The sequence below is a fragment of the Aspergillus oryzae genome, chromosome 1, assembly GCF_000184455.2.
Source record: "Aspergillus oryzae RIB40 DNA, chromosome 1".
In the NCBI taxonomy this organism is placed as follows: domain Eukaryota; kingdom Fungi; phylum Ascomycota; class Eurotiomycetes; order Eurotiales; family Aspergillaceae; genus Aspergillus; species Aspergillus oryzae.
The window spans coordinates 4,474,446-4,490,123 of record NC_036435.1 but is presented as its reverse complement, the minus strand read 5'-3'; the positions used below and the strand labels follow the sequence as shown (position 1 = coordinate 4,490,123).

The window sequence follows — 15,678 nt, the reverse complement described above, 5'->3', positions numbered from 1 at the left end:
CTACCAGAGCTTGCAGACGGGCTTCTTCATCGGGCAGTTAAATGCTTCCTTGAATTCTCGAGAGTTTTCCATCGTTCCCTGTGGTGACCGTTAGCTGCGCTGCTTCCGTAAGGTGTTCGATTTGATCACAAAAGCCGGTACAAGACCGAAAGGTAACATAGCACTTACAATAATCCTTGCTGGTTTGGGGGCATGTGGGTCGTTGTAGATAGCCTTTCGAGCGGCTTCTGCAGTAGTCTTACTACACCACCAGTTTGCATATGAAATAAAGAAGAGCTGCTCCTTGGTGAACTTAGAAAGCCCAGGCAGCTGAGGGTCCGGGGAGACCTGTTCATGCTTTTTCCAAGCGTGATATGCAGCACCAATGCCTCCAGCATCCGCGATGTTCTCACCAAGAGTAAGACGTCCGTTGACGTGAAGGGGCTCCGAACCCTGTTCAGGAGCGGTGAAGTCCGAGTATTGGTCGACGAAACACTGGGCTCGCTCTTCGAACGCGTCGACCGTCTTGTCATCCCACCAATCAGTATAGTTTCCAGTCTCGTCATAGTGTCTACCTGTCGAATCGAACGCTATTGCAGCAGTGTAAGCCAATGTGTCCTCCATTTGCGCCAAGCATGCATGTTGTCTCGTTACTTACCATGTGACAGTTCGTGTCCACTGACAGCTCCAAACGCTCCATAAGCCAGGTATAAAGGAGCAGACGGCCCGTAAAATGCTGGCGGTTGCATAATCCCGGCAGGGAAAACGATCTCATTGCCAGGAGGGTTGTAATAGGCATTCACGGTGGGCGCAGTCATGCCCCATTCATTTCTATCTGTCGGTTTTCCTAGCTTCGACCATTCATTGTGTAGGTCAAACTTCGCGGCGGCGACCGTATTCTCGAAGAAAGTTTCGTTGGTTACCCTCAGGCGTTGATAGTACTTCTCCACGTCTCCTGGGTCCATCACATTAGGACTTTTTGTGGGATAGCCAATCTTCTGAACAATGTTGCCGACTTTCTTGATCGCCAGATCTCTCACTTCGGAGGGCATCCAGCTTGTCTGGCGTAAGGTATACACGAATCGCTCCTTGATGTCCGACACTATCTGATCGCCGAGTTCCTTCGACGCTTCCGAGAATGAATTAAGAACGTAAAATCGGCTCAACGTCCAGCCAAGGCTACTGTCCAGGGACTTGATGCATTTTCGCCATCTTTCTTCTGTGGCCTGCGGGTCCTTTCCTGCAAGCCTATTGTTGAACTCACGAAGAGGCTGGATTTTCGGGTCTTCTATTTCATCTGCGTACGTCTGGATGATTTTCCAGTTGAAATAAAGATCAATGACCTCTCTTGGAGTATCGTTTAAAATGGATGATAACGCTTTCATGTAGGACGGAGATCCTACTATCAAACGGTCACTCCTATAATCCGATGGTGCCAGAGCTGATATAATGTCTGACATGGAGATTTGTGGGAGAAGAGATTGTGTCTCCTCAATGGTCCGCGGGTTATAGGACTTGGTCACATCTTCCTGGCTTTGTGTGTCCGGGGTAACATCTGCTATTTTCGCTTCGAAAGTAACGACGTCGCGCAGATGGTGCTTTGTCCCGCTACTAGAGGCAAATTCCCCAAGCACTTTCTCCACCACCGTAGTGTATTCTTTGACAGTTTCCGTACTGTTATAGTATTCCCTTGCTGGAAGTCCGATCTCACCAAGTGGATTAACAAAGATTGCGACCGAGTCCGGGTCACGATCGTCAGACTATAAGTGTAAGGCAGGTTCAAAACCAATAAGGAGCGTGGATTACTCACAGCAACAAACGGGGATACCAGGGCCTCGACACCGGATTCCATGAGGTAGAGTATTGCTTTTGTTAGGTCGGCATCCGATCCTTTAAGTGAGATCGAGTCTCGGCTGTATATCTTCTCGAACTCGGCCAGCATGTTATCAAGCGGTTTGCTTCCCCGCTTGGTGACCGTCGACTCGTCCATACAAGCAGTGTATGCTGCCTTCAATTTCTCAAAATTGTTTGAGTCAGCTGGATCCGAAGGTTTTGAGGAGCTAAGCAAGTGACGAAGGCGTGTCTGCGCATTTTCACTCATCATAGTCCCCGCAAATATGGCGCCTTGGTCAGGGCGCATGTCGTGCCGTTCTCTCCACCCCCCGCAGACATACTGATCGAAATCGGTGCAGGGATTAATTTGATCATAATTCGGGTCGAGGTTATAGAGAATCTCAGATGCGGCGTGTACACACTCGGGGGTCTCACAAATCGAGGTTGTCACAGGACGCGGAGGAACGCTTTCAGATGGTCCGTCTGATATAACCAGCCACTAGGTCAGAGAAAGTGCGATGGCAAGGGCAACGGTGACGTACCAGGAATTATAGACCAAAAATAATAGGAGACTGAAATGAATGACAGAATTGCAAATGTTGTACAGCGGGCGAGTGAGAACCACGATGCTTGGTTCCTCAGAGGGCCCTCCCGAAGCTCACGAACATGGGCTTCGGCATCTTCGGGATATCCCAGAAGCGGTCGGCTCTTCTCAAGCTCGGGCGTCGAAATGTCTCGCAAGAGGGAGGTACTTTTAAGTTCCTCATCACTGGTATATGCATGATAAGCACCCTGCTGTCCAATGGGAGGATTGACTTGCTAACCTTGTAAGGGGGGAGCTGGGCATGCTGTCCTGCAGGCCGTGCATCTCACCTTTCACACGAGGCACAATCACATCCAATGGTACAAGATAATGAAAATCCCACTAGTCTGCAATATAAATTCATATAGATGCCTTGCCTGGCACCGTCGAGAAGCATTTAAGGGGAAGGAGATAAATTAGGAGGTATGGTCGTTGTTTCACATCCATTGATGGCGTCACATGTTTATCATTGATGAGTCAGCTTTCTATCGTACGCTCAGAAATGCCGACACTAAGTGTTCCTTTATGTTTGCTTTGCTAGAAGAACATTCGCTTTTAAGAGAGAAGATGAAGTTTAAAGTGAACTCCATCTAGTACGACTGACGTTATTTCAAAGAACAATCTTCCGGATGCATATGAACGGTAGAAAGTCTACCCTACCTACTCGACTACCCGTAGCACCACAACCCAGACACTCGTTTAATTGGACGAAAACGAAACCCCCACAACTCCTTTAAGCTTATGTCAAATTAGCTCAACGTTGAAGGCATTCTCCCGGGTTGCATGTCCTGTAGTACCTAAAGATATTTTATGGCAGGAGCTGTCTAGCCGACAGTTTAAGGGATACACACCAATATGGGCATGACAATCTGGGATATGAGCACATCGGCGTCCTCACAGCTCGCCATGTCAACCAAGACATATACGAATCCCTGACCAAGTTTGGTCAGTTCTTCACAGTGTCTAAGATATACCCTGATCTCTCACAACGCCATGGCTAGCAAACCTCGTTTCCCAGTGTCAGTGAGGAAGCATGGCTTTACTCCGTACTGTACTGGTAACGCTTTTAGTCCCCACTTAGGCATGATGTATCTCGTAGGGCTTCTGCTCGGTGCCGGGTGAAGGAATATATCACAACGCACCTTGTCAACTTGGCAAGTAAAACCTAGTACGATGATGATATAGTCTTAGTTCCTAATAACTCTCTATGAGAGCATAAGGAGAGCATATCCCGAATTCAGTTAGGTGTTTCTGCTTGTTACTCCAGTTTAAATACGAACAGCTCCCCAACCAGGCGGAAATGCCTCGCACAATGTTCGGGATTTGGGGTCATCGAAAACGGTATAATTACCAATGAAATGGTGATAGGTGGCTCCACGGCGGAGAAGAGACCATTGGGATTGGTTAGAGACAAAAACGTTGGTAAAGCGACTGGTCTAGAATGATATCCAACATTGTTGGCCTCATTTCCTATCTCCATAGCGGTATATGATCTGCGGGCCATGAATTCTTCAGTAAACTAGGACAGCTATTTTGTTTTTTTGTTTTTTTTTCCTTTCACTTATTTTATAAAATCTTCTAGAGTATTCTAGAGTCATTACTGGTTGTGTGGAGTACAAGTACTGATGTTGGCACTCGCAGTGGTATATGTCAGATTGTCTAAATACCAATCGGCAATGGATCCAATCTATCATATAGATGAGACACGGTGATTGAGCGAATAACCTTGTTTTTGCCTTTTTTCCCGGCATTCCGCTGTAGAAGGGAGAATGTGTCTAACCAGGAGACACCCAAGTCGTTAAGGTTGGGGAAACAGGGGACCTATAGCAGTTGAACATATTGGCTTGGCTCGTGAGCGGAAGAAGCCACGCGAGAAATTAGACCCAACTCTAACCGGTCCAGCCAATAATCCGTACGAATATGAATTGCCGGCAGACACGGACTGCCGTTTCTAGAACTCTTCCGACTGGGACGAGACTGACAAGGATTGAAGAAAACATTGGAGTCTGAGCGCTTCCACTGCCACGCGAGACACTCAGCATTGTGATCCATCATAAGTTTGCAGTACATATCGTATACCTTCTGACAGGTGTGCCCTGTCGAGAGGGTTGCCTTGGAAGGCAATATCATTGGCGGCAACGGCATGGCATGGATCAGGGTTATGAAAACTTTCAGTGAAAGCACTCCGTCTGGGCTGTGGGGCTGCAAAAGTGAAACATGATGTGGACGAGGATCATTTGCTTCTTTAGGCAATCAAGAACACATGGCTTGAGGGGTCATGTCATGTTCTTCACTCGAGTTGCACGTCTAAGACAATTGGTAAGAGCCAATAGCAATGGACTTAACCTGTCAAGTTTGGGCTTGGGAGGCCTCAAGACATGCAGAAGACGTCCTAAATTAAGCTAAGATAAACGCAGGAGAGACCAATAGTGTCCCATGCTTCAAGTCAACATAGTGCACCAGGTAAGCACCGTTTCCTAAGTACATCTATTTTAGGGGGAAGAAACGAAATGAAAGGCTAGGTCTGGCACTGGGGAGCTTCAGTGTTGACCTTCAAACTATTAATCGACGTCGAGTGCATGCTGAGATAAGCTTTATGCATAGTGTGATGTTAAAAAATATATCCAGAATATATATTAGATATTGTTCAGTGTTAGGTCTGTTAAAAGCCATCAGGCACATGATGTTTAGTGATGACCCGTTGTCCTATTTTCAACTAAGCGCAGGCAGAACTAGCTGGTGCTGCAGAATGTAGCCTACACAAATTGCAGTAACCCTTGTCACTCGTTCCCGTTGTAGCTAGTGACCCCGTAAAGTTGCTTAATTCGTACAATGTACTCCGTACGGAGTATGGATATAACTACATGCATGTACATACATGTCCTTCCGTAAGTTCATCCACCCGAGGGTAGTCCGAGTATTATATCGATAAATTATCAATAATCCAGACATACTGTGAATTCGAGATTACAGGCTACTCTACGAAAATTACCCAAATAACAAAATAAATAAATAGATAAAAATATATAAAAAGAACATATTAATTCAAACCCCACAAGGGTAGGAAAACAAGAATAAACATCGATACATTAACTACTATTTATTTGATCCATCAAAGAGATCCCGCGGACGTGTCATGCATGGCATTGTTTACCTGTCCGAGATGAGGTCAATCATTGTTTGCTCGGGACTCAGTAAAGATTGTGATGAATGGAATGGGTCCTGGCGGCCGGACCTTGACTGCCCCCTGCCTTAGTGTCGGAGCGGTGGCCCTGTTCGTCGTAAAGCTGAAACCGGAAGAATGAAATCCGATGCACCGGATGACCCACATGCGGATTTCAAGGAGTTCTGGGGTTTTTCGGTATCGTGGTTGTTTCTCCCCAGGGCTTTTTCAAGGAGGAGGAATTGCTTCTTTTTGTGTTCTTCTTGATTTATCTGTCTGAAAGTTTGGATATTATCGCCTACCAAACTTTTCATTGCGGGAGGGCACAGATCTTGGAATAAAGTTTGCGATTCGAACAATATTTAGACTTTCCATGGTTTCTTCAGGCGAGAGAACCATCCGTCGGAGTGATGATTTTAGGGGGGAGCGGCCGGTACTCAGTGATACCACAGAGCAGGTGTTGGTCCCTACCATGGACCTGGGACCACCCGCAATGACTCGAGAGCTATGTCTTTTTCACCAATAATACCAAGGTTTATAGGATGATCATTACGGTTTTCGTGTATTATTGGCTGTCCTTGTTGAGAGTCATGATTTTTGCGTCTACTCCGTATGTTCTATAATTACGGGGATTATTCCTTTTATATACTCCGTATGTTTAATGGGGCGATCTTGCCATCTAATTAATTACCTAGGTTACGTTTTGAGTAATGGTTATAAGCGAGGTGGATGAAGTTTTAGGTTCTAAGGGATCATTTATGGACAAACTCTCCAAACAGTCATACGAATCATTCCTGATCAATTTTATTATTCTGATCTATCGGGAACGGATTTACGAGCTCATTTCTAACCAGCCCCATAATCCCCTTCCCCAATATCCTCGGCAAAAGGAATTCAAAATACGAAAGCCAGGAATTTCCACTACCACACAATGGGAATGAAATATCACATCGATAGTGCTGGGTACTAGTGAAAGTTCTTATCTGCCGTAATAGAATCGGCGAAGAAGCAGCCCTTGTTATTCTAGCAAACATTCGTCGATCCGTGCGTCGCATCCGTACCTCGTGGCAATGTTCGGTTGCAGGTACTGGCAGGAAGGGGGGGCGAGTGGGAACCAGTGGAAATTTTGGATCGGAGACTCCGGCTAGGCTATGTGCATTGTGCGTTGTGGTACTCTGTAGGAGTGACGGAGTTAACTTCGTAACCAACATACCGGTGCTGAGACTATAGGGATAAACCCTTAGGTAATCATCATGCAATCACCTTATCAAGTTATCTATGTTTGTACTGTGTGAGATGGGATTCTAAGTTAGTATTGAGAGGACCATTTCAATACTAATACTATTATTAAAAGGACATGTCCAGGATTTGGAACTTTCTTTTATGGCTAGTGAGATGTTCGAGAAGGAGGGGGAACAAAGTGCCGACAGGGTAATACGTAGGTATTGATTTACATGGTAGATAAGTCGTAGCTGCATACTCTGTACCTACAAGGCAGCTAGCGACCGAGTTGAGGCTAAGGAATCGTCCCAGGGTGGAACACTTTAAATTTTTTTTTTCTTTTCTCTGTATTTTTCGAAAGTCCCAAGAGAGTTAAGGTCACACAATAAGCAAGCTGTATTTTGTGAATGGCTTTTCTTTTCGAGTGGATTTGGGGGTAGTCCACTCACATGTTAATTTTGACTTTTACGTTATTTGATATTATTAATCTTAAATTAATATTGTTGTTATTTTCTTCCCTCCCTATGTTGAAGTAAAATTCGCTTTGAGAGGCGAAAGAGGTACCTCGCTGGTACTAAAAGGTAACAATGGGTTGTTACCCGCCGAGGCTAATGACACTAACTTTTGCTAAGAACGGAGATGCTGCGGATACTAAAGAAGTTACGGACGACACATGCCACGCGCATCTCCTGGTGCTAGAGATCTAGCATTTACATTCTTGGTTCTAGTGCCAGGGCCACCCAACTCCAGAACCAAACTAACGAACTAACCAAAAGTCCAGTGCAGGATGATGACTCCAAAAGTACCTAAAAAGACTTAGTTATTCTTACCCGCGCGCTTTGAAAATGGGTCCCCCTCTTCCACTCTCTTACTCCGATCGGAATTGATTGAATATAACTAACAGATTGCGCGACATTACCACGGCTACTACGTACTCGTTCCCTACTGACAGTTGCTCCTGGTGTTCTCTTCCTTTCTCTTCCACCCACCCCCACCCCACTTGTGTCCCTTCTTCCCGCTCCCTGAATCGATTTCTGTGGCACGGCAGCGATGTACCACTTGTGGCTATTAATCTTATTATATTGATATCCGGAGCGTTTTTTCCCTTTACTCCCCCCTCTCTCCTCCTCGTCGTCGCTTACCTACTGCTACCAACGTTCTCATCCTGTCTCAACGCCTCTAAGAGTCGTTGACGCAATTAAAATCCCGCTTTGAGAGCGGTCGATCAACCACTACTGGACAGGACATTCTTTTGCGCTTTTTGACGTCCCTCATTGGTTTCGGCCGACGTCGCATAAGCTCGTACCTCAACTCATATCTTTCGCAAACCTCCACACATGAGCCTCCGCTTTGCTATCATCACTCGGTCTTGACTAGGACTAAACTTACTAGTGGCAACATCTCGCAGAACCCTTCTGTATTCCCTATTCTTTCTTCAATTTCGCGCTTGGAGTTGGCCGTTTCCGTCACTGGGTAGCTGTGCTGCCTCTGGGATTCTCTGTCTCTAATTAATTCGGGGTAATCGGCTATCGGATAGCCTGGCTGTGATTTTCCGACATTATCACATTTGTCGAGCAGTCCTACAATCGTCTGGACTTCAACCGGCAGCTCTATTCAGGTTTCTGCTGTGACATCAGGGTGCTGTGTCGTACGAACGGAACGCCAGAAGCCACCTCTCGAGTAACTGTTTCAGCTGGAGTTCTGACTGTCGCCATTTGATCGCAACTAGAGGCACGCGCGTGTTTTCTTTTTGCATTTGTTTCGCTATTTAATTCCACCATCCTAAAATAATACTATTACTACAACAAATCGGTTAGTTGCTCTCCCGGCAAAGATAGCCTGCCCACTCGTATTCTGTGTTGGTGGTCGTCGCATGTCTTAAAGATCACCTTTTGAGTGGTCATGAGCATTTGTCAGGCGTGTCCCCTGATTCACCTGCTGCCATTGGACTTCGCCCGTTCCCCTCCCATGTGTACACCAACGCTGAAGTTCTTAAACTAATTGGCACCTTCAGAGGTCGTGACAAAGGGTCTTCCTATAAGTGAGAGAAAATCATAGACAACATGGGTTGTATGGGCTCAAAGCCCGTTGACACAACGGATAAGGATGCGTTACAACGAAATGCTCGGATAGACAAGGTCCTGAAGAATGACAAAAAAGTGATGGATAGGACTATCAAGATTCTCCTTCTCGGTAAGTCTCCGGACAAGTTTATCTCGGCAATGTGTATTCACAGACCATTAGGTGCTGGCGAATCAGGAAAATCAACAATCATAAAACAAATGCGCATCATCCATTCTGGGGGATTTCCTGACGATGAACGCCGTCAAACGCGTGCAGTAATCTATTCCAATGTTGTCATTGCATTCAAGGTTTTGCTGGATATTATGCGCACGGAAAGCATCGAGTTTGAGCAAGAGAAGACAAAGGTAAATAAGAATTGGCATTGTTCCACACCTCACCCTATTTGCATCCTGTTTGAAGCAATAGCTAATCTTTGATACCAACCTCCAGCCACTTGCGGATTATATGGATACTCTGGAGTCTGACGTGGGCTCAGATGAAGCATTTTCCGACCTCAAGGTTCGCGATGCCATGAGAGACATGTGGAATGATGCAGGGGTGCAAAAGGCTGTCGCTAGAGGGCATGAATTTGCTCTACACGATAATCTGCATTAGTGCGTACCGATCTCCTAACAATAAAACAGACGGTTGTTGACCTTCATATAGCTTCTTTGATTCACTTGACCGGATATTCGCGCCTGGCTGGCTTCCAGACAATCAGGACATGCTCCAAGCGCGTTTGCGAACCACAGGAATTACAGAGACTTTATTTGAACTTGGCCAAATGAACTTCCGAATGATGGATGTTGGTGGCCAACGGTCTGAGCGCAAGAAGTGGATCCATTGTTTTGAGGGTGTGCAGTGTCTTCTCTTCATGGTAGCCTTATCAGGCTACGACCAGTGCTTAGTGGAGGATCAGAACGCTGTAAGAATCTTGCGCCCCCTTCCAGATCTGACACATCTAACGCAGTCTGTTAACAGAACCAAATGCACGAGGCCATGATGCTGTTCGAGTCATTGGTTAACGGAGAATGGTTCAAGCGCAAGCCCATCATTCTTTTCCTAAACAAGATCGATCTCTTCAAGGGCAAACTAAGTGTCTCCCCCGTGTCTAAACACTTTCCGGATTACAACGGTTCGAATACGGACTTTGATGCTGCGGCAAGATATTTCGCTGACAGGTTCCGCGGCATCAATCGTATCCCCGACCGAGAGATCTACATCCATTACACTAATGCGACTGATACAACATTGCTGAAAGCAACCATGGATTCGGTGCAAGACATGATCATTCAAAAGAATCTGCACACTCTTATCTTATGATAATTAATGTTTTATCAGAGACGATTGGCTTCCACGATAATTTCCGCGAGCCTGAGACTATTCTAATCACTCAGCATTCCACGTTGCATTTTCCGAGCGTTTCCCCTTTCTACGACACTTTGGCCCTCTCCTTAGCCTTGAATTATTCTTGCCCTTTTCTTTTCTTTTCGTCCTACATGCATCGAGGAAGCGGTCTTGGTCGACTCTGTGCTACAGTTCTACTATGCCACACTGCATGAAAAGCTTACACTACTACATGGTGCTTCATTTGGTTCGGTTCAGCGACGAGTTTCTTTCCTTTTACGCCATGCAGATTGATACCATTCTATTCTTCTATTCTCTTTTCTCTCGTCATTCATTATGTCTGGCGGTTTCCATGGCTACTTGCCTTTTTTGTCTTTTTATGCTGTAATACATTGTGGCGAAGCCTTCGGCATTTTGTTCTCATAATATCTAGTTTCAATCTTACGAATATTGTCAATCCGATCTGGGCTGAAGTGTCTATGGGTGAGGATTTCTTGTTTCCTGGTGTTAATTGGGACTGGTGCGTTTGTCTTTGTGAAGATAGCAACCTATTCCTCTTTGAGATGCAGCTGTGTAGGTACTAGCGTTCTCTTTCTCACACTTGGAGGTATTGACTTTCTCTTGTTCTGGTTGCAAGGAGGTTGTTTTGGAATAGTTTCAGGGTTATGAGCAATATCTTGTTGATTAGGTTGCGTGAGATGAAGCAAAACCCTCCCACGGCAGCTCAACGCGTACCAGTCCGGTGCCATGTTCAAGGGTACAAGTTCTACCTTTGTAACCTGAGGCTTTGTCAATTCAGTATCACCGACATTATAACGTTTAGTACAAGTAAACTCATGAAGAGGTGGGATGATCAGTCTATCATTGGACGATCTGCTATTCATGCCTCAGGTGTCTAATGCGGAAGGAGCTTTACCGGATTAGGCTTCCGCCTGATCGGCTCAACTTCGAATTCGCCTCAGACGACTTCTAACCGGCGTTGTTCCCGACATACTCGTCACCCAGTTTCTGGGCTATTCGACGTCGGAAAATGCTGTCATCTTCGTTACGCCGGGCTGCATGGGCTCCTATTGCCCCCATCACCGGCATCGCTCGCTCGTCCAGTCAAGCTCTTCCAGCTTCCTCTAATACCCTCTTAGGCGCGGCACAGCATGTCCGTCAGCGCCGTTACTCCTCATCTTCTTCTTCAAAGCCCAGCGACGGTTCCAGAAAAGTCGACGCTTCTTCTCAGACCCCCGCAAAGGGCGTGAATGCAAGCGAAAAGCGTGAGGGTAAGGCTTCCAGACGAAGGGGAAAAGATAGCAGTGGCCGCAACGGCTCCAAGTCGAACCAGCATACGGTCTTCTCGAGACTGCCTAGCGTTCCCTCCACCCAACACCTTCAACCCCATGGTGAGTAGAGATAGCACCAAGGAGGCGGATAAGGGTCCTAGATTGTCCTGTGGCTAACTTTTTTCCTCGCGGAGCAGATGTTCATGTAGCTTCATTCTTTTCTATCCATCGACCTATCTCCGTTTCGACCACTGTTCCTCCTCCTTCTAGCCCTGAAGCATTTGATGCCATATTCACCGCGAAGAAATCCACGAAACATGAATCGGATGATGTGATTTTCACTCTATCCTCTACCGTCAACTCCATGGAGAACCCTGCCTATCACCTAGGTGAACAAGAAGGCTCTCTGAACCACTTCGATATGGAGGGTAACCAGCTCGACGGAATGAACATGGCGGAACTGAAGGTTTCCGTGGAGGAGCTCACAAGACGACTTCGTCCATTCCACCCCCCGCCGCCACCGGTTCCCTTCGATGAAGCGAAAGATGCCGGTGCCGTGGAGTCGGAAAACTTCTCTCCCCGCGAAACCAGTTACTCCACCGTTTTGACCATCCATGAGTCCACACATGCGGACGGTCGCAAGACGTACGAAGCCCATACGGGTCCTTTCGTCCGCTCTCCGGATATGGACGCTCCTGGCGCCGGTGAGAATGAAGCCATCATCGACGTACCGTCCCAGCCCGGAACCACCTACATTGAGCGCCTACGCAACAACCGTACCATGCAAGCGATCAGCACCAAGAGACGGCGTAAGCTGAAGATGAAGAAGCACAAGTACAAGAAGCTTTTGCGGAATACGAGGACCTTGCGTCGCAAGCTTGACAAGGCTTAATCGGGATTTCCCTATTACAATCTCCTTCCTCCTGCACTGCCACCTTCTGATCGCCTTCCCTCAAGTCTCATGGCATTTTGGAGTTGAACATCGCCATATTGTCGGACTTGAAACCGGTTGGTGATTCCCTGGGTGTTTTTTTCGTGTCCGTCCTCATGGCTCCCACGGCATATTCATATCCTTGAATATTGCACTTTTCCTATGCATTGTCCACTCTATAGACAGTATCATTTACATAGCTATCTTTTATATCACCTTGTTTGATCGTTGAAGATGGACATATAGCTCTGTATTTTTAATGTGATTATTCGACGCAAAGCTCGAATTGCATCTTGTACTACCAGATATAATGTAACAGTCAACGGTTACACCGATTACAGCATAGAAAACTATATGCGTAGCAAATTTGTAAGAGTAATGGATATACTTCCAAATGTGATACATGTAAAAAAGAGAACTTGATATCTTTAGACTGCAAAAATTTTACTATATCAGCATGTCAACCCGCACGGATGCACGGGTTAGAATGCACCAAAATAATAGTATGAGGTCTTTTGATTCCAAATAACAGAGAAAATCCCGAATCGAATCTTGAAAGCGAGTAATAGCTCGAACACAAACAGCAAATAACCGCATAAACAGCATATCAGCATTGCAATGTAAATGATCCAGTCCAGGACCACAGCGACTCCAATAAAGTACAGGTACAGCGCAGGCTTCCGCCATGCGATGTATCTACCACGACTACCCACACATCATCCTACCATACAGCCTCAGCCTGTATGTAAGAATCATAATTCTTGACAGTTGAAGATAAGCCAAAGTTCCTTCCCCATTTCATCTGCCGTTTATCTCGGCTCTCGCGACAATATGAGAACGTTCTTGTTCAGGAGAGCAAGGCGTTTACCACGTCACATTGACCAATCCAAACCAATATACTCCGTGCGCGAAGAGGATTAATGAGAAGATCTCGCACAACGATTGTCAAATGTGACTTAGCACTTGGCATCGATCTTGGCCCGAGAGTTCATCAAAAGGGCAACGATGAGACCGTAAAGACCTGTGGTACGAAGCGACAATCATTAACGAATTGGAATAAGACTAGGAAATGCACTCAAGCGGTAAAAACTCACCCAAAACTTCAGCGAAAATGAGGATAAGAATCATGCCAACATAGAGCCTAGGTTGCTGGGCTGTTCCGCGGACACCAGCGTCACCGACAATACCGATGGCAAAACTATACACCATGCCATTAGTTCCCAGCTCTCGTAAAAGTAGACTGTATTCGATTCATCAAGAATGAGACATACCCAGCTGCCAGACCAGCCAGACCGACAGCGAGACCTGCTCCCAGCTGAATGAATCCGGTGTATAGAGGGACCGTCTGTGCCAAGTCGTTCGCGATCAGGACGGACACGACCAGTCCGTAGATACCGATGATACCCGCCATGACAATGGGAACGATGTCTGTAATCATGCACAGTCAGAATTTTTGACGCTTACAAACAAGCAATCCGGTCGGAGGAGCTCAATGTGGGCTCTAACGTACTCTTGACGATCAAATCGGGTCTGAGGACAGCCATTCCACAGACACCGACACCGGCCTTAGCGGTTCCATAGGCGGCACCGAAGCAGGTGAAGACGATGGCCGAGGTGCAACCCAAGGCACCGAAGAAGGGCTATTTCGTTGAATAAAAATCAGCTACGTTTCCTTCAGCGGGCAATACAGTACGTCAAGCACTGGGGAAGCTGGCCAAGCGGTTCCGTAGCTAGCTGGAGCTCTCGCATGGTCGGCATCGAAAGACTGTGAAAATACTCACTGCATAGACGGGACTATACGGCTGTGAAGTTAGCAACGAACAAACAACTACTTTGCAAGCTGTATGATCGGAAACCCATATGGCATCGCGACCGAGTGACCGAGATAGGAGTCAAACTAGGAGATTACGTACCAAAGTTCTGTGGCCATTTTGAAAGACTGAACGGGTCTGAAAGAGGATGATTGATTAATAAAAGCACAAAGGAAGTTAAAGGAAGCAGTACACACAGTTGAGTGCCGCGTAGACAACAGTTGCGGTGATGCGAAGGCTTCGGTTGTTGATGGGAGTTGAGGCGAACACCGTGGTTGCTGGTCGTTGCTCTTCGGGGAGGCTGACGGACCGCATGTGTTGCCACGTGATCTGGGGCTTGGCACCGCTCATCGGAGTATATTAGTTGCATTTATGGAAATTAACAAAATGCTGTGGACATTGCCTACAATTACAATTATATTTCTCACTTTTGTTTCAGTAGCTATATATTGGTGGCCTTCTAGCTCTATGAGACGACTAAGTTGACTCGACACCCTGGGATATCGAGTTTAGTACCAGACTCTAGAGTCTCTTGTTCCGGCCTCATCGGAACGATAGGTTGCGAGTAGGTCATTGCTTTCTCCGATAGTGCTCCAAAGTAATTAGGCTTGACTCTTAAGTCCTTGTGTGATACCCTTTTTCCCGCTTGATCGATGGGCATTTCGTTATCAAAAACGACACCGAATTGGTACGAGATCGCCCCCTCGCGGGAATCGGGCAGCTTTGGCCGGCTGATTTGTGCATGGTCTGGCTCGACAGAAACGTAGAATTGAATGTAATCCCCGGCTCTAGCCACTTGTGACAAGGACGACAGGTCATCGACGATAGATTTCTCCTCAAACGGTGGCGCAGTTTGCGCCGTGCTCCTGCCAAAGGGAGAGAGTATTTTATCCAGCGTTATGAATTCATTTCTCTCGTAGGGTCCCAGAAACCTGGTTTCGTAATCAAGCGACAGAAGGCCCTGTTTCTTTCCCCATCCACCACCGCCGCTCATGACCCGGTGAAGTTTGCCTCCGGCCTGGACTGACCTCACAAGATTGGTCTGAAAGTCATCGGATTCGCCTTGCGGGTTGCTTGAAGGAGGCTCGACCAGAGCCCAAACGGAAACCCTATGGTCTGTGACATTGTGTTCTTCAATGTAGCGTGGCAGCTCTTTCTCTAGTTCAGACGAAGCAGGCATCGGGTCCTTCGATGTACCGGTTGGATGCTTTGCTAGTTGTCGGATGATGTTTCCCATGCTGGAGATAACCTCCCTTCGCTGGCCAACGGGGTGTAAAGGAAGTCCGAATGCGTTATGCACCGAATTCGCAGTAGAGGCTATTCGACAGCGCGAAAGCTCAACCGATCGATCGAGGGTAAAACTAGATGAAGAGGGATCATAGGACCAACGAGTCCCAAATAGAGTGTTTTCGTTGCCATTGATGAACAGTGTATTGGCGAGGCGCAGCCCGACCTCATGAACGGCTCGTTGGAGA

General features: G+C 46.8%; 6 protein-coding genes across 6 annotated transcripts; 3 read left to right on the top strand and 3 right to left on the bottom strand.

The window, feature by feature from the left end:
* Window positions 1–2,083, bottom strand: AO090005000726 (M13 family metallopeptidase; the record flags this gene model as incomplete). The annotated part of the gene is made up of 4 exons (XM_023233961.1): window positions 1–78; window positions 169–569; window positions 638–1,739; window positions 1,808–2,083. The coding sequence occupies 4 exons, from the start codon at window positions 2,081–2,083 to the stop codon at window positions 1–3; spliced, it is 1,857 nt and encodes a 618-aa protein (XP_023089083.1).
* A 6,759-nt stretch (window positions 2,084–8,842) lies between these two features.
* On the top strand, window positions 8,843–10,166 carry AO090005000727 (guanine nucleotide-binding protein subunit alpha; the record flags this gene model as incomplete). Its single annotated transcript, XM_001817708.3, has 5 exons — window positions 8,843–8,972; window positions 9,024–9,208; window positions 9,294–9,457; window positions 9,510–9,768; window positions 9,825–10,166. The coding sequence occupies 5 exons, from the start codon at window positions 8,843–8,845 to the stop codon at window positions 10,164–10,166; spliced, it is 1,080 nt and encodes a 359-aa protein (XP_001817760.1).
* Window positions 10,167–11,220: 1,054 nt separating this feature from the next.
* On the top strand, window positions 11,221–11,796 carry AO090005000728 (uncharacterized protein; the record flags this gene model as incomplete). The annotated part of the gene is made up of 2 exons (XM_023233960.1): window positions 11,221–11,581; window positions 11,732–11,796. 2 exons carry the CDS (start codon window positions 11,221–11,223, stop codon window positions 11,794–11,796), a joined length of 426 nt encoding a protein of 141 aa, XP_023089084.1.
* Window positions 11,797–11,882: 86 nt separating this feature from the next.
* Window positions 11,883–12,353, top strand: AO090005000729 (mitochondrial 37S ribosomal protein mS38; the record flags this gene model as incomplete). Its single annotated transcript, XM_023233959.1, has 1 exon — window positions 11,883–12,353. The coding sequence occupies one exon, from the start codon at window positions 11,883–11,885 to the stop codon at window positions 12,351–12,353; it is 471 nt and encodes a 156-aa protein (XP_023089085.1).
* A 995-nt stretch (window positions 12,354–13,348) lies between these two features.
* On the bottom strand, window positions 13,349–13,803 carry AO090005000730 (H(+)-transporting V0 sector ATPase subunit c; the record flags this gene model as incomplete). The annotated part of the gene is made up of 3 exons (XM_003189152.2): window positions 13,349–13,413; window positions 13,487–13,590; window positions 13,664–13,803. The coding sequence occupies 3 exons, from the start codon at window positions 13,801–13,803 to the stop codon at window positions 13,349–13,351; spliced, it is 309 nt and encodes a 102-aa protein (XP_003189200.2).
* An 866-nt stretch (window positions 13,804–14,669) lies between these two features.
* On the bottom strand, window positions 14,670–15,440 carry AO090005000731 (uncharacterized protein; the record flags this gene model as incomplete). The annotated part of the gene is made up of 1 exon (XM_001817712.3): window positions 14,670–15,440. One exon carries the CDS (start codon window positions 15,438–15,440, stop codon window positions 14,670–14,672), a length of 771 nt encoding a protein of 256 aa, XP_001817764.3.
* Between the last annotated feature and the right edge of the window lie 238 nt (window positions 15,441–15,678).